The sequence below is a fragment of the Mesoplodon mirus genome (genome assembly GCF_964341445.2).
Source record: "Mesoplodon mirus genome assembly, contig: HAP1_SCAFFOLD_717, whole genome shotgun sequence".
NCBI classification, from domain to species: Eukaryota; Metazoa; Chordata; class Mammalia; order Artiodactyla; family Ziphiidae; genus Mesoplodon; species Mesoplodon mirus.
This window is the reverse complement of record NW_028295316.1, coordinates 245,667-269,895: the sequence shown is the minus strand read 5'-3', so window position 1 is coordinate 269,895 and position 24,229 is coordinate 245,667. Positions and strand designations below refer to the sequence as shown.

Here is a 24,229-nt window from a genome sequence, read left to right as displayed (position 1 = left end):
TCTGAAAACAAAGTTTCCATTTATTAGAATGTGAATACTAATACAAATTTGACTAACCTGAACAAATTCTTTCTTCAGAGAAGCAGTCCCATGTCCTCCTCTCCCCCCAAACACACTACTCCCTCATGGCTTATTGTATCTTACACATCATTGCCATTCATATAGATACGTTAAGTATTGCCTCTCATTTTTTCTAATTTTTAATTTTCTAGTGTTACTTACTTTGATTCACTCATCAATCTCTATTACATATTCTGTATACCTTAAGAGCTTTATTAATAATTACGTTTCTTCAACATATAAATTTTTTCATTAACAAAATTATGTCTAACCATTTATTTTATGTTTAAATATGCATGACAGTATTGTGTGTTCCAGAGACATGGGTTTTAAAAAATCTTTTAATGAATGGTACTACTTTAATACAATGAGATGGTCTTTCCTCAATGTACCAATATCTTCAGAACTCATTTTTTAAGGCTTGGATAAATATCATAAATTTACAAAAGAAATGATAGCCTTGAGTGACTAATTGTTTCCTGGTAAAAATAGGATAAGTCTAGGTCCACACTAGATCCAAAGAGCATACAGTGCCATGACACAGGAAATGAATACATAACAAAAATATTTTTCTTTTTTTTAAAGAAAGTAAAATTGTCAGATTTCAATTTCTTAAGACAAATAAGAGCTGAACCAAGATGGTGGAGTACAAGGATATGCTCTCAGTCCCTCTTGTGAGAACACCAGAATCACTACTAGGTGCTGGACAATCATCGACAGGAAGACACTGGAACTCACCAAAAAAGATACCCCACATCCGAAGACAAAGGAGAAGCCACAATGAGACAGTAGGAGGGGCGCAGTCACAGCAAAATCAAATCCCATAACAGGTGGGTGGGTGACTCATAGACTGGAGAACACTTATACCACAGAAGTCCACCCACTGGAGTGAAGGTTCTGAGCCCCACATCAGGCTTCCCAACCTGGGGGTCCGGCAAGGGGAAGAGAAATTCCTAGGGAATCAGACTTTGAAGCCTAGTGGGATTTGACTGCAGGACTTTGACAGGACTGGGGGAGAAACAGACTCCACTCTTGGAGGGCACACACAAACTACTGTGCGCAGTGGGACCCAGAAGAAGGAGCAGTGACCCCACGGGAGACTGAACCAGACATACCTGCTAGTGTTGGAGGGTCTCCTGCAGAGGCGGGGGTTGGCTGTGGCTCATCGTGTGGACAAGAACATGGGCAGCAGAAGTTCTGGGAAGTACTCCTTGGCGTGAGCCCTCCCAGAGTCTGCCATTAGCCCTACCAAAGAGCCCAGGTAGGCTCCACTGTTGGGTTGCCTCAGGCTAAACAACCAACAGGGAGGGAACCCAGCCCCACCCATCAGCAGTCAAGTGGATTAAAGTTTTACAGAGCTCTGCCCACCAGAGCAACACCCAGCTCAACCCACCACCACTCCCTCCCATCAGGAAACCTGCACAAGCCTCGTAGATAGCCTCATCCACCAGAGGGCAGACAGGAGAAACAAGAACTACAATCCTGCAGCCTGTGGAACAAAAACCACATTCACAGACAGATAGACAAGATGAAAAGGCAGAGGGCTATGAACCAGATGAAGGAACAAGATAAAACTGCAGAAAAACAACTAAATGAAGTGGAGATAGGCAACCTTCCAGAAAAAGAATTCAGAATAATGATAGTGAAGATGATCCAGGACCTCGGAAAAACAATGGAGGCAAAGATCGAGAAGATGCAAGAAATGTTTAACAAACACCTAGAAGAGTTAAAGAACAAACAAACAGAGATGAACAATACAATAATTGGAATGAAAACTACACTAGAAGGAATCAATAGCAGAATAACTGAGGCAGAAGAACACATAAGTGACCTGGAAGACAGATTGGTGGAATTCACTGAGCAGAAGAGAATAAAGAAAAAAGAATGAAAAGAAATGAAGACAGCCTGAGACGTCTGAGACAACATTAAACGCAACAACATTCGCATTATAGGGGTCTCAAAAGGAGAAGAGAGAGAGAAAGGACCAGAGAAAATATTTGAAGAGATTATAGTCGAAAACTTCCCTAACATGGGAAAGGAAATAGCCACTCAAGTCCAGGACGTGCAGCGAGTCCCATACAGGATAAACCCAAAGAGAAACATGCCGAGACACACAGTAATCAAATTGGCAAAAATTAAACACAAAGAAATATTACTGAAAGCAGCAAGGGAAAAATGACAAATAACATACAAGGGAACTCCCATAAGGTTAACAGCTGATTTCTCCGCAGAAACTCTACAAGCCAGAAGGGAGTGGCATGATGCACTTAAAGTGAGAAAAGGGAAGAACCTACAACCAAGATTACTCTACCTGGCAAGGATCTCATTCAGACTCCACGGAGAAATCAAAAGCTTTACAGACAAGCAAAAGCTAAGAGAATTCAGCACCACAAACCAGCTCTACAACAAATGCTAAAGGAACTTTTATAAGTGGGAAACACAAGAGAAGAAAAGGACCTACAAAAACAAACCCAAAAGAATTAAGAAAATGGTCATAGGAACATACATATTGATAATTACCTTAAACGTGAATGGATCAAATGCTCCAACCAAAAGACACAGGCTTGCTGAATGGATACAAACACAAGACCCATATATATGCTGTCTACAAGAGCCCCACTTCAGACCTACAGACACATATAGACTGAAAGTGAGGGGATGGAAGAAGATATTCCATGCAAATGGAAATCAAAAGAAAGCTGGAGTAGCAATACGCATATCAGATAAAATAGACTTTAAAATAAAGAATGTTACAAAAGACAAGGAAGGACACTATATAATGATCAAGGGATCAATCCAAGAAGAATATATAACAATTATAAATATATATGCACTCAACATAGGACCACCTCAATATATAAGGCAACGGCTAACAGCTGTAAAAGAGGAAATCAACAGTAACACAATAATAGTGGGGGACTTTAACACCTCACTTGCACCAATGGACAGATCATCCAAAATGTAAATAAATGAGGAAACAGAAGCTTTAAATGACACTATAGACCAGATAGATTTAATTGATATTTATAGGACATTCCATCCAAAAACAGCAGATTACACTTTCTTCTCAAGTGCGCACAGAACATTCTCCAGGATAAATCACATCTTGGGTCACAAACCAAGCCTCAGTAAATTTAAGAAAATTGAAATCATATCAAGCATCTTTTCTGACCACAACACTATGAGATTAGAAATGAATTACAGTGGAAAAACATAAAATACACAAACACATGGAGGCTAAACAGTAAATTACTAAATAACCAAGAGATCACTGAAGAAATCCAAGAGGAAATCAAAAAATACCTAGAGACAAATGACAATGAAAACACAACAATCCAAAACCTATGGGATGCAGCAAAAGCAGTCTTAAGAGGGAAGTTTATAGCTATACAAGCCTACCTCAAGAAACAAGAAAAATCTCAAATAAATAATCTAGCTTTATACCTAAAGGAACTAGAGAAAGAAGAACAAGCAAAACCCAAAGTTAGCAGAAGGAAAGAAAACATAAAGATCAGAGCAGAAATAAATGAAATAGACAGAAAGAAAACAATAGCAAAGATCAATAAAACTAAAAGCTGGTTCTTTGAGAAGATAAACAAAATTGATAAACCATTAGCCAGACTCATCAAGAAAAAGAGGGAGAGGACTCAAATCAATAAAATTAGAAATGAAAAAGGAGAAGTTACAACAGACACCGCAGAAAGACAAAGCATCTTAAGAGACTACTACAAGCAACTCTATGCCAATAAAATGGACAACCTGGAAGAAATGGACAAATTCTTAGAAAGGTATAACATTCCAAGACTGAACCAGGAGAAACAGAAAATATGAACAGACCAATCACAAGTAATGAAATTGAAGCTGTGATGAAAAATCTTCCAACAAACAAAAATCCAGGAGCAGATGGTTTCACAGGTGAATTTTATCAAACATTTAGAGGAGAGCTAACACCCATCCTTCTCAAACTCTTCCAAAAAATTGCAGAGGAAGGAGCACTCCCAAACTCATTTTATGAGGCCACCATCATCCTGATACCAAAACCAGACAAAGATATGACAAAAAAAGCAAATTACAGACCAATATCACTGATGAATATAGATGCAAAAATCCTCAACAAAATACTAGCAAACAGAATCCAACAATGCATTAAAAGGATCATACACCATGATCAACTGGGATTTATCCCAGGGATGCAAGGATTCTTCAATATACACAAATCAATCAATGTGATACACCATATTAACAAATTGAAGAATAAAAACCATATGATCATCTCAATAGATGCAGAAAAAGCTTTCAACAAAATTCAACACCAATTTATGATAAAAACTCTCCAGAAAGTGGGCATAGAGGGAACCTACCTCAACATAATAAAGGTCATATATTACAAACACACAGCAAACATTATTCTCAATGGTGAAAAACTGAAACCATTTCCTCTAAGATCAGGAACAAGACAAGGATGTCCACTCTCACCACTATTATTCAACATAGTTTTGGAAGTCCTAGCCTCAGCAATCAGGGAAGAAAAAGAAATAAAAGGAATATAAATTGCAAAAGAAGTAGTAAAACTGTCACTGTTTGCAGATGACCTGATACTATACATAGAGAATCCTAAAGATGCCACCAGAAAACTACTAGAGCTAATCAAAGAATTTGGTAAAGTTGCGGGATACAAAATTAATGCACCGAAATCTCTTGCATTCCTATACACTAATGATGAAAAATATGAAAGAGAAATTAAGGAAACACTCTCATTTACCATTGCAACAAAAAGAATAAAATACCTAGGAATAAACCTACCTAGGGAGACAAAAGATCTGTATGCAGAAAAGTATAAGACACTGATGAAAGAAATTAAAGATGATACCAACAGATGGAGAGATAAACCATGTTCTTGGATTGGAAGAATCAATATTGTGAAAATGACTATACTACACAAAGCAATGTACAGATTCAATGCAATCCCTATCAAATTACCAATGGCATTTTTTACAGAACTAGAACAAAAAATCTTACAATTTGTATGGAGACAAAAAAGACCCCGAATACCCAAAGCAGTCTTGAGGGAAAAAAACGCAGCTGGAGGAATCAGACTCCCTGACGTCAGGCTATATTACAAAGCTACAGTAATCAAGACAATATGGTACTGGCAGAAAAACAGAAACATAGATCAATGGAACAAGATAGAAAGCCCAGAGGGAAACCCATGCACCTATGGTCAACTAATCTATGACAAAGGAGGCAAGGATATACAATGGAGAAAAGACAGTCTCTTCAATAAGTGGTGCTGGGAAAACTGGACAGATACATGGAAAGAATGATATCAGAACACTCCCTAACACCATACACAAAAATAAACTCAAAATGGATTAGAGACCTAAATGTAAGACTGAACACTATAAATCTCTTAGAGGAAAACATAGGAAGAACACTCTTTGACATTAATCACAGCAAGATCTTTTTTGATCCACCTCCTAGAGTAATGTAAATAAAAACAAAAATAAACAAATGGGACCTAGTGAAACTTCAAAGCTTTTGCACAGGAAAGGAAACCATAAACAAGATAAAAAGACAACCCTCAGAATGGGAGAAAATATTTGCAAACAAATCAACGGACAAAGGATTAATCTCCAAAACATATAAACAGCTCATGCAGCTCAATATTAAAAAAACAAACAACCCAATCCAAAAATGGGCAGAAGACCTAGATAGACAGTTCTCCAAAGAAGACATACAGATGGCCAAGAAGCACATGAAAAGCTGTTCAACATCGCTAATTATTAGAGAAATACAAATCAAAACTAGAATGAGGTATCACCTCACACCAGTTAGAATGGGCTTCATCAGAAAATGTACAAACAACAAAGGCTGGACAGGGTATGGAGAAAAGAGAACCCTCTTGCACTGTTGGTGGGAATGTAACTGATACAGCCACTATGCAGAACAGTATGGAGGTTCCTTAAAAAACTAAAAATAGAATTACCATATGATCCAGCAATCCCACTACTGGGCATATACCCTGAGAAAACCATAATTCAAAAAGACACATGCACCCCAATGTTCACTGCAGCACTATTTACCGTAGGCAGGTCATGGACGCAACCTAAATGCCCATCGACAGACGAATGGATAAAGAAGATGGGGTACATATATACAATGGAATATTACTCAGCCATAAAAAAGGAATGAAATTGGGTCATTTGTTGAGACGTGGATGGATCCAGAGACTGTCATACAGAGTGAAGTAAGTCAGAAAGAGAAAAACAAATATCGTATATTAACGCATATATGTGGAACCTAGAAAAATGGTACAGATGAACTGGTTTGCAGGGCAGAAATTGAGGCACAGTTGTAGAAAACAAACGTATGGACACCAAGGAGGGAAAACCGCAGGGCGTTGGGGATGGTGGTGGGATGAATTGGGAGATTGGGAATGACATGTATACACTGATGTGTATAAAATTGATGACTAATAAGAACCTGCTGTATACATTAAAAAAAAGACAAATCAAAGAAGAAAGCAAGAAATGTAAAAGTGAAAGTTTAAAGCCTGTTTCATCACAAGCGTCCCTTTATCATTTCACATCCATGAGCTCTGTAAATGGTTTAAAACAGTGGTTCTCAAGTGTCACCTGAGCATCCCTGGAGTCCCAAGACTCAACCGTTCAAGGGGTCCAAGAGGTCAAAACTATTTTCACAATAACAGTAAACGTTATTTCCATTCTCATTCTGTTTTAAGTGTACAGAGCAGTTTTCCAGAGACAAGATATGTGATAACGTCATACTTCTAATGGCTAATAGAATGTATGAGTGTGTGTTTGTATTTTAAATTTTTCAGTTTTATTTTCCAATACAGTAAACATCAGTAGATACAACCTACTTAAACAAAAGTTCCTTGGGATTCTCAATAATTTTTAAAAGTATAAAAGGATCCTATATATCTGCATCATAAAAAATAACAAACAAATAAATAAAAGGATCTTAAAGCCCAAAACGTTCAGAATTACTGTTTTACAAGATTGTGTCTATCAAATCGTCATTAAGGTATGATTACTTTCCCCCACTTTTAATAATCAAAGACCACACACACGCACACACACACACACACACACACAGAGTCTGCTAATCAAAACATCTGGTTGGTTTAAGCTCATCCGTGTAACACCACTAAAATGAAATAATTAAATTTGAAATACAATTGACATGTTAGCAAGTGAAGCTTTACTCTAGGTTAAGGTCAGAATTCAAATAAGCATTTTATAAAACTGGAAAAATCTTAGAATCTAATAATTAACCTCTGAGAATCCCTAAGAAGTACAGAGATTCCTAACTGAGAACTTTAGGGTATTGAAACGTACATAGAAACATCTGAGTTAAAGCTTACATTTTAAAAATATCTTTTTCTTATGCTTGTAAATATCTTTTTTTCAAAACATGGATACCAACAATAACATGTGCCTTATTTATGTCAAATCCTTCAATTAAACTTGCAAAAACAAAAGAAAAAAGAATTAGGAATATGAAGGCTGTGAGCGTTTCAAATATTTTAGTGTACCTCTTTCCAGAGTGAAATTTGCACTGCAAAATTTACCTGATCTGGCTGTTTGTAAATCCTTCATTCCTACTGCTTTATTAGGAACAGAATCTTTCACTCCAACTGCAGGCTGAATGGGTTTTGAAACAAGTTGATTAATAAATAATGTACATTTGATACAATCTGTAGTTAATAATTCAAGACAAAAATATAAGTTTTTACCTTCAAGTGAGGATATTTTTCAGGAGAATCTAAAAGGCAAAAGGGACATAGAATCAATTACACGTAACTATGAAAGCCAACTATATATTCATGCAGTTAGTACTGAGCAGAACCCTCATGCTTGGCCTTGGCAGTGAATACTTTAGGTTTTGGTGTTTTGTTTCTTGGGGGAAGTTAGGACTGCAACAAGACAGACATATGAATCCACTATAGATACTGAAGAAAAAATAGGAGTACAGGTTTAACAAAACATGCAGTTAAGATTTCAAAAGGAAGATTATGTTCCAAAAGCCTTTATAAAATAGAAAAATGCACATGTACCAATGTGAACATGCTGATTGATGAGGAGAAAAGTGATCTTTAATCAGAGCAACAAATCATGACCCCGAGAAGGTAAATGTGAAAGCTGATGGTAAAATGCAACAGCACATCTTGAATGCAATACAGCAGCATCATTTACACCGTTATACTACAGGTATTTATCATGTTCTTCAGTTTGTCCTGTAATTTAGGAAGTGCACAGTTGGGATGACAGTTCAGTTGAATGTATAATTCATTTCTCATCAGAGAAAGGGTTATGAACTGATCAGCTTGGATATACACTTGTAGAATAATAGTTCATAAAAATATTCATGTTTTTCCATACCCATGTGGGCTACTGGTATGCCTACATTTCTTGGATCCTCTAGTTTAGTCATCTTAAAGTTTCTCGATCCACTCATGCAAGAAGGTATATAAGGCACATCTAAGAAATAACGTATTATAAGTTTTCAATATCGAAGTACAGTTATCAAAAAGGAAAAAGTAAATTTTACTGCCATAGAATTATTAGATATTAAAAATCTTTCATATTTCAAAATCAGTGTAGTATTTACTGAAAATAACAATTTTAGCATTTAGGGAATGAACCCTATTAATTTCTTTTGTTTCCAAAATTAGTTTGGTTCAGTATATCATGCTAATGTTTAAAAGGATTTTTGTGAAACAATTATCATCAAAAAATTAGCTATCTTAGGGACTCCCCTGGTGGTCCAGTTGTGAAGACCCCATGCTTCTACTGCAGGGGGCACGGGTTCAATCCCTGGTCGGGGAAATTAAGATCCCACATGCCAAGCCAAGCAGCCAAAAAAAAAAAAAAAAAAAAAAAGCTATCTTAAAAAAAAAAACAAAAACAGCCAATGCTTCCATATTCAAATTAATCTCATTTGAATAACACATACCAACACAACATATATCTTTGATGCCTGATAGTTACAAGGAGGAGCTGGGGTTTACCTCAATTCTAGCACCCACTCCTGCTTCCAGTACTCTCTGGAGCAGCAATGACCTAACCTTGTTTCAGTGTAAATACACTAAAGTCATCTAACGAGAGTTCTCTCACGTTTCCTCATCACCTCCACAATCACCTCCCTAACACCCTTCTTTCCCCCCTCTTTCCTTTCACTATATTCTTTCCTCTTCAAAGGTAGTCTCTGGATCTGTGGTCTTAATTCTCCCCTTTTGACATTCTTTTTATGGATCATCCCCACCACTTCTTTTTTCCTCTTTGCTTAGCAGTGGCACCTTACATCTATAAGTTCTACTTCAACGCTTTGCTACCCTCTTAAATATGGAATATTTAAATATGGAATATGGAAGCATTGGTATAAAAAATGATATAAACACACTCAGAAAGAAAAAATAATAATGCTCTTCCTTGATCCTGTTCTGTCTTGAACTATCCAGTGGCTCCTCTTCCAGATTTCTCTCAATGCAAGCCTACATCCTTGCTACTCTGAGAGCTTGTCAGAAATGCACAATCCCAGACCTGCTGCTCAGCATGTGCACTTTCCACAAGGTCCCCAGGGGACTAATTAAAATTTGAGAAACTCTGATCTATCAGTCTGCTTCTACATTCCCACAGTAAGAGTGGGAAAGCTTTGCTGTTCGTCTCTGACAAGTTTCGGTGTTGGAAGCTCACTTCAAATTTGTCTCACGTTTCAAATACTCTTCTCTTCCCTTTTCTAAAGACCTATTTTACTTTGCCCCCGTCCTCCACAGACCCCTGCTTCCTTTTCCTTCATTTACTCCCTGTAACCTCTGCCTCTCTCATTCTTTAGTCCTTCTTTCCTCTTCCTCATTTCCCGACTTTCCCTAGGGTGTAGAGTACCTTGAAACAGAACTAATAATTTAGCTCCTTAAAGGGGACTCTCAATTTAATCTGTGGCTGACACCAGATAAGATACACAGCTTCCCTCCTTTTCTCGTCTTTTTCCTCACTATGCATTTGACAGGTGATTTTCTTTTTTTTTTTGCATCAACAGTGTTACGTTTTTTAATAGTTTTCAGAAATATAAGCTGCATAGCTTTTTAGAATAAAAAATGATATAACTTCAGGTACATGCTTTAGGACACTTGGTTAAACAACAAGCAAACTGTGTCTTTGAGGACCACCTCAAAAGGGTGGCACACTTCACAGTGTAACTTGGTAACAGACATGGAGATAGATGATTATATCATGGCATGTTGTCTGCAAAAGAACATCTGGACACTCAGAGCTTAAATAGAACACACCACACAGTTAAGTATTCAAGCACTGCTTTTTGGCCAAATAAAAACTGCCTAAAAACTGCTGATGGATTTTTGACAAGAAAAAAAGACGTAGCTGCTTAGTTCTTCTGATACAGCACTTCTTTTCCAGAATGAGACAGGCTCAGTTCAACTTGAAATCAGTGTGAGGAATGATACTTCCTCTTAACCGACAGGTGATTTTCTTTGGCTATTAGAATATATCAGAATTCCCATTTTAAATCAACATGCTGTCAAATGACTTTTTCATAAAAATATAGTTCTTACCTTCTACTTGTCCATTTAATATATTTTTTCCTCTTTGACCTGCAGCTCCAGATAAATGATCAACATACTTCTCTGGAAGTCTCTCAGAGATACTCTGTTAAAATTGATATTAATAATGAGTTGCATAAAGCTTTCCTAATCCCCTTCTAATAGCTGAAAATACCCTACTTTTTAAAAATTTCCTACTTTACAAGCAATTAGATTTAAAAATAAGAGAAGCATGCATTGAAAACCCAAACATTGAAATAGAAAACTTCATATACACTCTCTAGATCAAGTCTACCTTTTATCCTCATTTGGCTACTGACTCTGTAAACTGAGCATGGAAAGCCAGAGGAATTATTTTCACAGACGAAAAATGTGCCTGACCTACAGGCACATTTCAGCAAACAATTACCTTCAAAACACCTAACTCTACTTTGCATTCCTTGGCAAAAGAAGAGAGTATTTTTAAAAAATATGTGTTTAAATAAATTCTTTAATAAGTACACTTGCTATAAATTTAAAATATTTCTAAAGACAGAAATTTTTTAGTATTAAAATAATATACTTGGCATGAAAAGAAACCATGAAGTATGTCATGTTGAGCATAAACAGAACACTGTAGAAGCTGCTTCATTTAGGTAAACAAGGGCTTATAAGAATCTGTTATTTGATAAAATTTTTATTGATAGGAAAAAGAGTTGAATAAAATAGCGAAGTAGTAAGAAAAACTTTTATGTTTAAATAATAGCAGAAAATTTAAATATAGTTATGCAACTCTTCAAAAAAGTACAGCAAGCTTTAATAAGGGAAGAATAAGAACTTTTATTTATTAAGCATCTAAATGTGCCAAGCTTTTCTTATGCACATTTTATTTTCTACATACAACAACAATGATAAAAGTGATTGTAAGGACAGTTACCCCACTTCCTGTTTCCTGGTCCTTCCAAGATGCGAGAGTGTAATGACGAACAGATGGGATCCGCTGCTCTCTCTGTCCAGAACGTCCCTCCCCTGGACCCTCACGTGACTGGCTCCTTCCCATCCTCCCCTTGGTAGCTTTTCTCACATGCAGATCTTTTCTGACTACCTAAATTCCACTCCCACCCCCATCCCCATCCTAACTACAAACACTCTCAATGTTGTCTGACGTAACATTCTCCATGTTCTTTGCCTCTCACTGTTGTGGCCTCTCCCGTTGAGGAGCACAGGCTCTGGACGCGCAGGCTTAGCGGCCATGGCTCACGGGTGCAGCCGCTCCGCGGTACGTGGGATCTTCCCGGACCGGGGCACGAACCTGTGTCCCCTGCATCGGCAGGTGGGCTCTCAACCACTGCGCCACCAGGGAAGCCCTCTCAATTTTCTTTACATGAAGGACTTAACAGTGACTTATAAAGGATTCCTGTTTGGTTCCCACCACTACAGCCTAACCCCTCAATTGGTACAGTCAGTGTCTAACTGCCCAGTACATAGTTGGTATTCAATAACAGGAATTTATTTAAGATCAAAACATTTAAAATGTCGAGAGGACCTCAAGTACCAAAGCACTTGATACCTATAGGAGATCTCCGATAACAGTCTATAGAAACTTAACATACCCCAAGCTAGAAATCCACATGCCCGTTCTAATTTTCCTATTCTTAACACTACTGTCATTTTATTGTCCTTCAGGTTTTAAAAAAGTGCCCCAGCATTTAGTGAGTCACTAATTGCCACTGTGATCATTGTTTATTAGTTTCTGCTTTATAACAAAAGTGCATCAGTCATACATATACATCTGTTCCCACATCCCTTCCCTCATGCATCTCCCTCCCTCCCACTCTCCCCATCCCACCCCTCCAGGCGGTCACAAAGCACCGAGCTGATCTCCCTGTGCTCTGCGGCTGCTTCCCACTATCTATCTACCTTACGTTTGGTAGTGTATATATGTCCATGCACTGTGATCATTTTTGTCTTACATTTCTATAGCACCCTTTACAGTTTACAAGGTGTGTTCACAGCTCTTACCACATCTGTTCCCTACACATACCTGAGAAGTGGGTACCAGTACCATTTTTACGAAGGAGGTCATTGACGCTCAACCAGGGTAGACAAGTCTTTCCGAGATCCCACAGCTAGTGACAGAACCAGGATGCTACCATGTCTTTTGACTTTAAACACAGTGCTGTATCACTGCAGCAGCTGCCTATATCTAACAGATCAGGCCCTTCTTATCTCTTTCCATAGCTGTCACCTTACAACAGGTCATCATTACTTTATATTTACGTTACTTCAAGTATGGCTGCCATAAAGGTACTCAATGCACACTAGTTTATCCAAAATGGTGTGTACTTATTAAAACATCGCTAAACCTAACTGTTGTTATTATAACGCCACATACTTATTATTCCCCATTCTTTTGCTTCTCTTGAAACGTTCCTTGCAGATCTATTTGAAAATCCAAATGTACTAATACTTTCAAGTCTCAGGCACTATCTTTTTCAGGTCTAAGTGGTAAAAAACTACATTTTAACCTGTTTCTCTCTGAACCTCACTAGGAGTTTTACACATCCATATGTACCAAAGAAACATACATTTGCTTGGGAGACTGGGACTGACAGATACACCCTACTATATATAAAATAGATCAATAATAAGGACCTCCTGTATAGCACAGAGAACTCTACTGAAAACTCTGTAATGGCCTATATGGGGAAGGCATCGAAAAAAGAGTGGATATATGTATAACTGATTCACTTTGCTGTATATCTGAAACTAACACAACATTGTAAATCAACTAGACTCCAACAAAAATTTTTAAAAAAAAGAAAAGAAAAAAGAAACATACATTTGGCCATAGGCTGACCTGGAATAATGCTTCAGTTTTTAGATAAATTTAACTTCAGAACCCAAACTGATTCCTTATGGCTTCTAAGCCTTGGTTTTTGCTCTGTGCTACACTGGTTTCATTAGGTGAATCTTGCAAATTAACAAAAGTGCACTATGTGGTAGTTATTATACTTAGCACACAATTATTTAATTAATTACAGGTTAAAAATGTAAGGAAAAACTTTTGATGGGCAAATGCAAAAGTGAGGAAGTAAAGTCAAAGCACCCCCCCTTTTATGTTTTAACATCACTCACTGCTTATATTTTAAAATAAAAAAATAATAATAATAATAGTAGACAGTACCTCAGAATCCCAAGGTGATTCTATACCTTCCTCTTCTCCTAATCCTAATGCTGACATCATATCTGTAAAATGCAGCCACAGATACATTAATGAGAACATTTACTACTATGAATTTTAAATACATATATGTCTATCTCCATCCACAAATATTTAAATAAAATAAAGTAGCAGAAAAGAATTTCAGAGGGGTGAGGCATTTTCAGGAAGAAAAAGTTGGTAGTAGTTGGGATACTTCTGAAGAAACGGAGCAAAAGAAACATACTTAAAAAGAAATGGAAAAAAAAAAGGGCTTCACTGGTGGCGCAGTGGTTGAGGGTCCGCCTGCCGATGCAGGGGATACAGATTCGTGCCCTGGTACGGGAAGATCCCACATGCCGCTGAGCGGCTGGACCCGTGAGCCATGGCCGCTGGGCCTGCGCGTCCGGAGCCTGTGCTCCGCAACGGGACAGGCAACAGCAGTGAGAGGCCCACGTACCGCAAAAAAAAAAAAAAAAAAAAGAAAGAAATGGATAGTATATTTGGATCTACACACTTTAGATGTTTTTAGACTAGCCTTTAAGCATAGAAAAAATTCATAAATATTCACTAAATTACCACTCCTATTATTTTTCTGAGCTCCATCAAAAGAAGTCAAATTGGGCTTCCCTGGTGGCGCAGTGGTTGAGAGTCTACCTGCCGATGCCGGGGACACGGGTTCGTGCCCTGGTCCGGGAAGATCCCACATGCCGCGGAGCGGCTGGGCCCGTGAGCCATGGCCGCTGAGCCTGCGCATCCGGAGCCTATGCTCCGCAACGGGAGAGGCCATAACAGTGAGAGGCTTGCGTACCGCAAAAAAAAAAAAAAAAGAAGTCAAATTCTTATGATCTGTTTGCTCCTGTGGAGCACGTTCAATATCAGTATCGTTTCCTTTTTCCTCAATTTCTGGATTTGTTGCTCCTTCCTATAAAAACAAAACAAAACAAACACCTCATTCCAGAAAACATCATATTCACTCATTTGGTCATTCAATCAATCAGTAAGACCACAAACATTTACTGGATCTGGCAAATCATAGGCACTATCCTGGGAGAAAAGTTGGAAATATAAATAGAAGACCGATTCTGCTCTGTATTCCAGGAGAAGTAGAGCTACATGAAAACAAGTAAGAACAGCAAAGTATCATTCAAAAGCTCTACAACTGATGTGAACAGAGTACAGGAAGGGCACACAGGAAAGAGGAGTCAGCTGTATCTGGGTAGCTCAGGAAATGCTGCAAAGACAGGTCTGTGTCTTAAAAGACACACACAGTGTAGAGCGGGGAAGTGAAGGGGATTCTAGAAAAGGCAGCCTGAGCAAAAGGACGAGGCGTGAAACAACATAACAAGTCACGTGGAAAACTAGAACACAGTTACCGGGAATGGTATGGAGAGACAAAACTGGAGGATCAGAGCCAAACCAAAAAAAGCAAGTGTCCTCCTAGAACATGAACTTTCTCCTTCATGTGATGGGGATCCACTACATAAGTAGAGGTGTTACATCTTCACAAATATATTTTAGAAAGGTCACTCTGGCAGCAACGTAAAGATGAACATCAGGGGAGCAAAACTAGAAAAGAGCATTTCAAAATTATAAGTGAGAAAGTAATAGGAAATGAAAAATGGTAAGCAGGTAGAAAATACTGAACTTGATGAGCAACAGGATGTGGTGATTTCAGGGAGGGATGGAGTCCAGGATTTTTCCTGCTTTGGTATTTCAGTGATGTTATCTACTAGGATGGGGAAGACAGATGACAGAGTAGCTTACAGAGTCAGGAAAGAGGAAAGCATCAGGGACAATGTCTTCAGTTTGGGGCATAACAAATTTGAGGCACCCAGGGGACTTAGAGGAAAGATTTGGATAAATGCATTTGGATTAGTAATAGATAAACTTATTCAGGAAAAGCATATGATGTTAAGATAAATATCTGTAAAATATACTAACCTGGTATAATTAAATGATGCAAACCTATGCAGAATTCTGAACTTTTGAAAATATAAACAAGACTGGGGAAGAAAACTATGAGATTCAATTTTTCGATTATATATTGCAACATTTGTTTAAGGATATAAAATATACTCTTTCACGAATATGTGCAAATATTCATTTCCTGGATATTATAGCAATAAGCATTTTTAAGTTTAATGAAAAGATTTAATTGTAAAACACCAACTCAAGAGACTACAAGAACACTCCTTTTCAAAAATTAATCTGAAAAGACAAGTTTGAAATTGTAGAAGAGAATGTTTATGTGATTATGGAATTATAAGGCATTTTTAAGTACTACTATGATGTACAAAAGAAATATAAAACCCTATTTTGAGTGTTGCTGTAGATCAAAAAATTGTTTCTTAAAGTCATATAAGACATTCTGGAAGTCTAGGAGCAAATAATTTGAATTGGTAAACTTGAAAATGTTTTTCAAAAATTAGTCGGGGACTCAAGCTTTTTGTGTCAGGTCATCTCTTCCTAACTAGAAAAATTATTATGAAGGTATGTAACCACGGATGACTTGGTGATTTATTATTAACACTTTTATTGAAGTGCACTGGCATTTTAAGAAAACAATTAGAGATGCCTTATCATTTTGGGCATTAAAAAGATCAATCCCTTTTCTTTGCTGTTAGTAAGATTAACGATAAACAGTTTTGCATAGAACATTTCTACATGTGTGCTGTTTTAATTTTCAATGAATAGGTCCTTTTTTTTTTTTATAATAGTTTTAAGCCCAACGAAGGAGTTATCATCATAGGAGCCACAAACTTCCCAGAGGCATTAGATAAGTAAGTATTAAAATTTTTGTGATATATTCTAGAATAGTGATGAACTTTAAAAATATTGTGCTAAGTGAAGGAAACCCATCACAAAACATCACATATTATATGATTGCTTTTATATGAAATGTCTAGAATAAGCAGATCCATAGCAACAGAAAGGAATTTAGTGGTTGCCAGAGGTTAGGGAAAATGGGGAATAACTGCCAGTAGATTTGGGGTTTCTTTCAGCTGGAGAAGAGAGGGAGGGGGTAAAGATTCTCTAAAATTAGATTGTGGTGATGGTTGGGCAACTCTGAATATATTAAAAACCACTGGGTTACACTACCAAACGTAAAATAGATAGCTAGTGGGAAGCAGCGGCACAGCACAGGGAGATCAGCTCGGTGCTTTGTGACCACCTAGAGGGGTGGGATAGGGAGGGTGGCAGGGAGGGAGATGCAAGAGGGAGGGGATATGGGGACATATGTATATGTATATCTGATTCACTTTGTTATACAGCAGAAAATAACACAACATGGTAAAGCAAATTATACTCCAATAATGATGTTAAAAAAAACAACACTGGGTTTTCGACTTCAAATTCTATGATATGAAAATTGCATCTCAGTAAAGCTGCTAAAAGAATCTTCTCACAACTTAAACATCACAAAGCTTTTGGGTTGGGGGGTAGAGAGGATTTTTAGAATAAAATTTACTATAGTTTAAAAGTTTTATTGGTTTTATTACATAGAAGTTATTCATACTTTCATTTGATCTAATAGTTGGTTCTTGCCTAAGACTCTAGTTTAACATTTTGTACTTAATAGCAGTAAGATGGATGTGTAGCTCTCATAAGAGGTTGCTGTAGAATTATTTGTTCCTTGACTGGCCGACTTGCATGTCTTTGTCTCTGAAGGGTTGTATGCTATCTAGATGCACACATTTATCTATATGAACCTTTGTTCTGCCTTCTGGTTATTGAAACTGTTCTTTGAGCCACGTTTTATAAGGAACTAATCTGAATATTTATGTTCAAAATAAATATTGGTTGCCATTGTCTTTCCATCTTCTCTTTAGGATGTCAGTCCTGTTTAACTTGACCTTCAGCACAGTCAGCTTATTAATTTATATTTTCTTTTTGTATTCTCCCTTTAGCGCCTTAATACGTCCTGGTCGTTTTGACATGCAGGTTACAGTTCCCAGGCCAGATGTAAAAGGTCGAACAGAAATCTTGAAGTGGTATCTCAATAAAATAAAGTTTGATCAGTGTAAGTCTTAATTCGACGATACAGACATTATCTCCATAAAATGGTAATATATCAATCCACCCTGTTTGTGGTCCTTACTCAGGATGTCTTAAAAGACAAATTCCTTTAAATGTCTATTTTTCTCTCCTCTTGTTTGTCCATAAAGTCCATTTCTCAATGAACGTGTGTCCAGAGATTCTGTCATTTTGAATCCCGATTCTAAAGAAAGTTTTCTTTTGAGTACTTAGATAATACTTGATGAAATCTATGTATAAATGTTTCTTTAGATGAATGTAAAATATAAAATCATATAAAAAGCACCTGTATATTATGAGCATAGTACCTCATGATATAGTCACTTTGGGGCCAAAAGAGGGGAAGCAGACTATAAAACAAAACACATGGAAATATTATGGAACTACCTGAGTAATAAAAGCAGCTATTAAAGCTGCAGTATTTTCAAAGATATCTGAATCAATTCTTAAAACCAAGTATGTTTCTGATAATAAGGGGGGCTTTTATGTCCAAAGTTATTTCAAGATGAAATTCTGAAAACAAAATGTCTATGAATGTGCTTTTTCAGTTTGTGGTTAGGCCATAATTAAAGGTTTGTAAATCGTTATCTGGCAACTCTACCTTTCTCTGTTTATCACAAAGTTATTTAAATATAAGAACTTTTGTGATTTGTCCCAATGACAATTTTAATGGTGTGTTTACTAGCAGTTTTGGCTTTTTCCCCTTAGAATTTAGTGAAGTAAGCTTTTGTAAAATTACAGTTCATGATGGCTATCTCCTTTTTTCATTTGCAATGTGAGTTCTTTATGAAGAGCTTTTTATTAGCTCTTCTGAAATTTTAATATTGTGTCCTGTCTGCATATAGCTGTTGATCCAGAAATCATAGCTCGAGGTACTGTTGGCTTTTCTGGAGCAGAGTTGGAGAATCTTGTGAACCAAGCTGCTTTAAAGGCAGCTGTTGATGGAAAAGAAGTGGTAACCATGAAGGAACTAGAGTTTTCCAAAGATAAAATCCTAATGGGTATGTTTTCTTTCTTTTTTTCCCCTATCTTATACTGTTCATTATGCTAGAGAAAAAAATCTTTTTTTTTTAATTGCCACTTGGTAATTTTTGGTTTAGTGGTAATTCACTCTTTTTTTAAAAAATTTTATTTATTTATTATTGGCTGCATTGGGTCTTCGTTGCTGCATGCGGGCTTTCTCTAGTTGCGGCAAGCGGGGGCTACTCTTTTTTTTTTTTTTTTTTTTTTTTTTTTGGGGTACGCAGGCCTCTCACTGCTGTGGCCTCTCCCGCCGCAGAGCACAGGCTCCGGACGCGCAGGCCCAGCGGCCACGGCTCACGGGCCCAGCCGCTCCGCGGCACGTGGGATCCTCCCGGACCGGGGCACGAACCCGCGCCCCCTGCATCGGCAGGCGGACTCCCAACCACTGCGCCACCAGGGAAGCCCGGGGGGCTACTCTTCATTGCGGTGCATGGGCTTCTCATTGTGGTGGTTTCTCTTCTTGTGGAACATGGGCTCTAGGTGCGTGGGCTTCAGTAGTTGTGGCTTATGGGCTCTAGAACTCAGGCTCAGTAGCTGTGGCACATGGGCTTAGTTGCTCCGCGGCATGTGGAGTGTTCTTGGACCAGAGCTCGAACCCGTGTCCCCTGCATTGGCAGGCGGATTCTTAACCACTGCGCCACAAGGGAAGTCCGAGAAAAAAACTCTTAATTTTGAGAGAAAGTTTATAAAAAAGAAAGGTATAGAATCATGCAAATATATACTCTAACAGAGCAACACAGTTTGGCCTGTTACAGAACAAATATATTATAACTTATGTTACACTCTTTGGGGGGCATGAGTGCCCATGTCTTTCCTCTTGTCTGATATTGCTGATAAAAGAATAGTTAATTTTACTGTTTTTCAGAATTTAATTTTTATTTTAAATCTTGAATTGCCTTCAAAACAGGTTAGTTATGATATTCCTGTTAAATTAGAAGTTTATTTTCTAGAAATAGAATACAGCTTTTCCTTTTGATATAAGGATTAAGATGATAGTTTTTACAGTTTGGTTTTCAGTTGACAAATTATGGTTTACATGGGTTGTAGAGTGGAATCTACTCATTTTTTAAACTTTCAAACTTTTAAAATATTTATTAATGATATTAAATCATATGACTCTAAGAATGACTTTGAGACAAAGGAGCTTCATTCATTTAAATATACCTTCTTAATGGAGTATTTTACTTAAGTAAATTTTTATTCTTAGGGCCTGAGCGTAGAAGTGTGGAAATTGATAACAAAAACAAAACAATCACAGCGTAGCATGAATCTGGTCACGCTATTATTGCATATTACACTAAAGATAAAATATAATTCTTAAATATATAGTTGCTCTTTTCCCCTCGAAAGAAATTATGTATCATAGTGACTGGTTCAATAGTTTTTCTAAGTTTTTTCTCATTGAGTACAAGTTTCATTTTCATATCTTTCTAATTATAGACGTTTATTCTTATTTATTTTTTAAATTTTATTTTTGGCTGCGTTGGGTCTTCTTTGCTGCACGCGGGCTTTCTCTAGTGGAAGCGAGAGGGGGCTGCTCTTCATTGCGGTGCGTGGGCTTCTCATTGCGGTGGCTTCTCTTGTTGCAGAGCACAGGCTCTAGGCGTGCGGGCCTCAGTAGTTGTGATACATGGGCTCAGTGGTTGTGGCTTGCAGGCTCTAGAGCACGGGCCCAGTAGTTGTGGCGCACAGGCTGAGTTGCTCCGCGGCATGTGGGATCTTCCCAGACCAGGGCTCGAACCGTGTCCCCTGCATTGGCAGGCAGATTCTTAACCACTGCACCACCAGGGACGTCCCTATAGACGTTTTAAACATTTTTGTGCAACGAGGGACAAACAGTTGTATTGCAGCATTAACTACTTACTATTTATAAACTGCACTTTTGCTTTCCTCATTTTATACATAGCTGGTTTGGTAATCAATCACCATGACCATCTCTATTAAATGCCGCTGAGCTTTCAGCATCATGGTATTAAGTAAGGTCATGAGAGACAAATGATAATTCAGCTTATTAATGTAAGTGTTTCAAAACTGTGTCTGTGTTTTCTTTGTTTTCCAATTGTCTAGGTGTACCTGTTGCCTGAAAATGATCGACGGAACGAAACTAGAGCTCAGCTTCTTGCTCAGATGGATGTCAGTATGGGAGGAAGAGTGGCAGAGGAACTTATATTTGGAGCTGATCATATTACAACAGGTTGGCTGTAAAGAATAGCTTTGGTTCAAATTGTGTTTGTTGGTTTAAAGATTTTTTTAACTTGAGTTGTATGTATATTTCAAAATTTTAGGTGCTTCCAGTGATTTTGATAATGCAACCCAAATAGCAAAGCAGATCGTCACCAAATTTGGAATGAGTGAAAAGGTAATGGCTAATTTTAATCCTTCCTCATGTATCAAATGTTGATGTGCCAAGTGTCTCTTTGTGAGAGAGGATTCTCATTATAAATTGATAGATTTTCCCGTCTCATTCCAAATGGATTTAACAAAGCTGACTCTAAACTAAATGTCATTTTCTGAGAAATGTAACATACTCTTTCCATTCCAGCTGCTCAAACAGTAAGAGTTATTATTTCATGAATTAACCAAATAATATAAATTCTTTAGCTTTTTTTACTCATATGACATCGAAGACCTTCTTGTTGAGCTTGCTTACTTTGCCCTTTCCACATACTTCACGTTCCTACATTATCACTGTGGCTCCATAAAGCAATTCCAGTACTCTGTGAATTGTGGATTTCTGGACTAGAATAGCTGCTAAGGTTTTCTAAGAAGGTACTCAGAACGATACTTAGGATTTAAAATTTTCCCTCTTGCTCACACTTTTTAGTATTCTACTTTCAGAAGAATAATGAAGTTTTTTTGCCCTCAAGGGCATTTTTATATTGTATTTTTTCTTTGCCCCCATGATATGTATTTTCTTATGTATAGGATAGTACTTCCTCTGTTACATACATTAGTGTTGGAGGTTTTTCTGTTGGATTTCTTTCTTTTCATTGATTTTAGCTTGGAGTTATGACCTACAGTGATACAGGGAAACTGAGTCCAGAAGCTCAATCTGCTATTGAACAGGAAACCAGAATCCTTCTGAGGGTAATGATCTTTTTTTAAATGTTTATTTATCTATTTAGTCAAAATGTGCCTAAATATTTGGGTGCTTGCAAAAAAACTAAAGTTCCTCTGTTTTATAAAGTTAATAGGTGCACCGTTGCTGCCGTGATTAACTATGTCATAGACTGGATCTTTGACATAGACTGGAACGCCTGATCATAGACTGGATCTTTATTTTATTCTGGCCATAGGCTAAGAACAATTTATATACATACATATATATATATATATATATATTTATTTATTTATTTATATATATATACACATATATGTATATATATATTTTTTAAAATAAATTTATTTTATTTTTGGCTGCATTGGGTCTTTGTTGCTGCATGTGGGCTTTCTCTAGTTGCAGCGAGCAGGGGCTGCTTTTCATTGCGGTGGCTTCTCTTGTTGCTGAGCATGGGCTCTAGGGCACGGGCTTCAGTGGCTGTGGTGAGGGGCTTCAGTGGTTGTGGCGTGTGGGCTTAGTTGCTTCGCGGCATGTGGGATCTTCCCGGACCAGGGATTGAACCCGTGTCCCCTGCATTGGCAGGCGGATTCTTAACCACTGTGCCACTAGGGAAACCCAGAACAATTTACATTGTGATTTAAATATTCAGTTCTTCTTTAGCTGATATATTTCTAATATTTTATGTATTTTCTTTAATTTGATTATTTTACTTGGACATGGTTATGTTCAAAATGTCTAGTAATTGTATTGTGTTTATATGACCTGTGCTTCTTGGTTTTAGTAAATTCATTTTTACATTTTCCACCCAAGTTTATAAGGACAAAAATATAATTCGCTAGTAAAATATTGGCATAAACATTGTACAGGCGAATATGACACTGCCAAAAATGAACTGTTATTACTGCTGTTATTCATAAGCTGATAAACTTAATTCAGACTCACCTTTGGAAAGAGAGTTGAAGGATTTAAATGAAAAGTTCAAGGTGGGTTGCAAAAAAAAAAAATCAAATGTATGGAAGTCAGGGATCACCTCTAATGATATTGTATTACAGTATTGAGAGGTGAGTGTGTTACCAAGTAAAAGAATGGAAATTATATCTTTTCTGGCCATTCTAGATTGAGTAAATTGGTGAAATCTCAAGAGGCAAAAGGAGCAAACTCCCTTTCCTTTTAGCACGTATACTGAAAAGAGAAATAGATTTCTGTGTTCACAGACCTTATTTAGAAAGCAGATAAGTACAGTGTATAATTTTATTTCTTAAGTAGCTTTTTGTTTAAGTAGTCCTCAGTTATCTCTATGATAGACTTTGAGGTTAAAAATGTAACATTTGGAAGTATGAAAGAGTTATCTTTAGGGAACGAAGCTTTTAAATGCGTTTATCTTTCATAACTAGAAGTCAATAGATTTTATAGTTTTTTTAGGGTGCATAAAGGCTTTTTATCTCATTGAGGGTTTTTGCTTCTCCTAAGGTTTCTGCCTCTTACATATCTGCTTTGTATTTCAGGATTCGTATGAGCGAGCAAAACATATCTTGAAGACTCATGCAAAAGAGCACAAGAATCTAGCAGAAGCTTTATTGACCTATGAGCCTTTGGATGCCAAAGAGGTTCAGATTGTTCTTGAGGGGAAGAAATTGGATGTGAGATGATAGCTCTTGATGCATTGTTGGTTTTATTGCAAGACCATAAGTAGCACTGCAGTAGTCGTATTTTGCAACACTTTTCTCCCATTCTTGGTATCACTCAAGGGTGTGAAACACTTTGTCAGTCTTTTGTCACATTTATCTAATTTTGATTATTCTCATGATGGACACCTACTGCAAACAGCAATTTACCAAAGAAAATAAAGAACTATCAGGATTGAAAACAGCTTGTTTGAGAAATGTCAATCAGTTATTAAGTTGAAAATAAGTAATGATTTTATGGTTGGTTACAGTGCTAGATGTGAATAGAAATTGTGCCTTTAGCTCTTGGGAAGTATTTTTACTTAGGAAAATAAAATTCTTGAAGGACTGTCTTTATTTCTAGATAGTACCACTTATCTTTGATAAAGAAATGATGCTATTTGGCTATTGGTAAATCATATTTCTACATACATCAGTGGAAACTTCATTAAGATGCACTTAATTATGATCTAGATTGACCATATATAAAGTGTTTTTTTAAAAATCTAAGAGTAGAGAATTGTGAACCTACAGATACAATCGGAATTTAAATGATTATTATAAGCTTTTTAAAATGCAGCTTGCATTTTCATGGTCTTTTTTATTTTAACATTACTATC

The 24,229-nt window shown here is 37.1% G+C and overlaps 2 protein-coding genes across 2 annotated transcripts in view; one reads left to right on the top strand and one right to left on the bottom strand.

Annotated features, from left to right (window-relative positions):
* Window positions 1-24,229, bottom strand: part of LOC309797558 (ankyrin repeat domain-containing protein 26-like) — a gene marked incomplete at its 3' end in the record, with an annotated part of 115,644 nt that overhangs the window by 23,332 nt on the left and 68,083 nt on the right. The window contains exons 22-26 of the mRNA XM_082646052.1: window positions 13,809-13,870; window positions 10,655-10,748; window positions 8,466-8,564; window positions 7,820-7,848; window positions 7,655-7,727 (exon numbers count right to left, since the gene is read on the bottom strand). Of these exons, the coding sequence (XP_082502178.1) occupies window positions 7,655-7,727; window positions 7,820-7,848; window positions 8,466-8,564; window positions 10,655-10,748; window positions 13,809-13,870 (357 nt within the window). The remainder of the gene's footprint in view (window positions 1-7,654; window positions 7,728-7,819; window positions 7,849-8,465; window positions 8,565-10,654; window positions 10,749-13,808; window positions 13,871-24,229) is intronic.
* LOC309797556 (ATP-dependent zinc metalloprotease YME1L1-like) lies at window positions 16,143-23,729 on the top strand. The gene is made up of 7 exons (XM_082646051.1): window positions 16,143-16,606; window positions 17,735-17,847; window positions 18,707-18,862; window positions 20,092-21,078; window positions 21,170-21,243; window positions 21,885-21,971; window positions 23,451-23,729. The coding sequence occupies exons 4-7, from the start codon at window positions 21,012-21,014 to the stop codon at window positions 23,592-23,594; spliced, it is 372 nt and encodes a 123-aa protein (XP_082502177.1). The 5' UTR covers window positions 16,143-16,606; window positions 17,735-17,847; window positions 18,707-18,862; window positions 20,092-21,011; the 3' UTR covers window positions 23,595-23,729.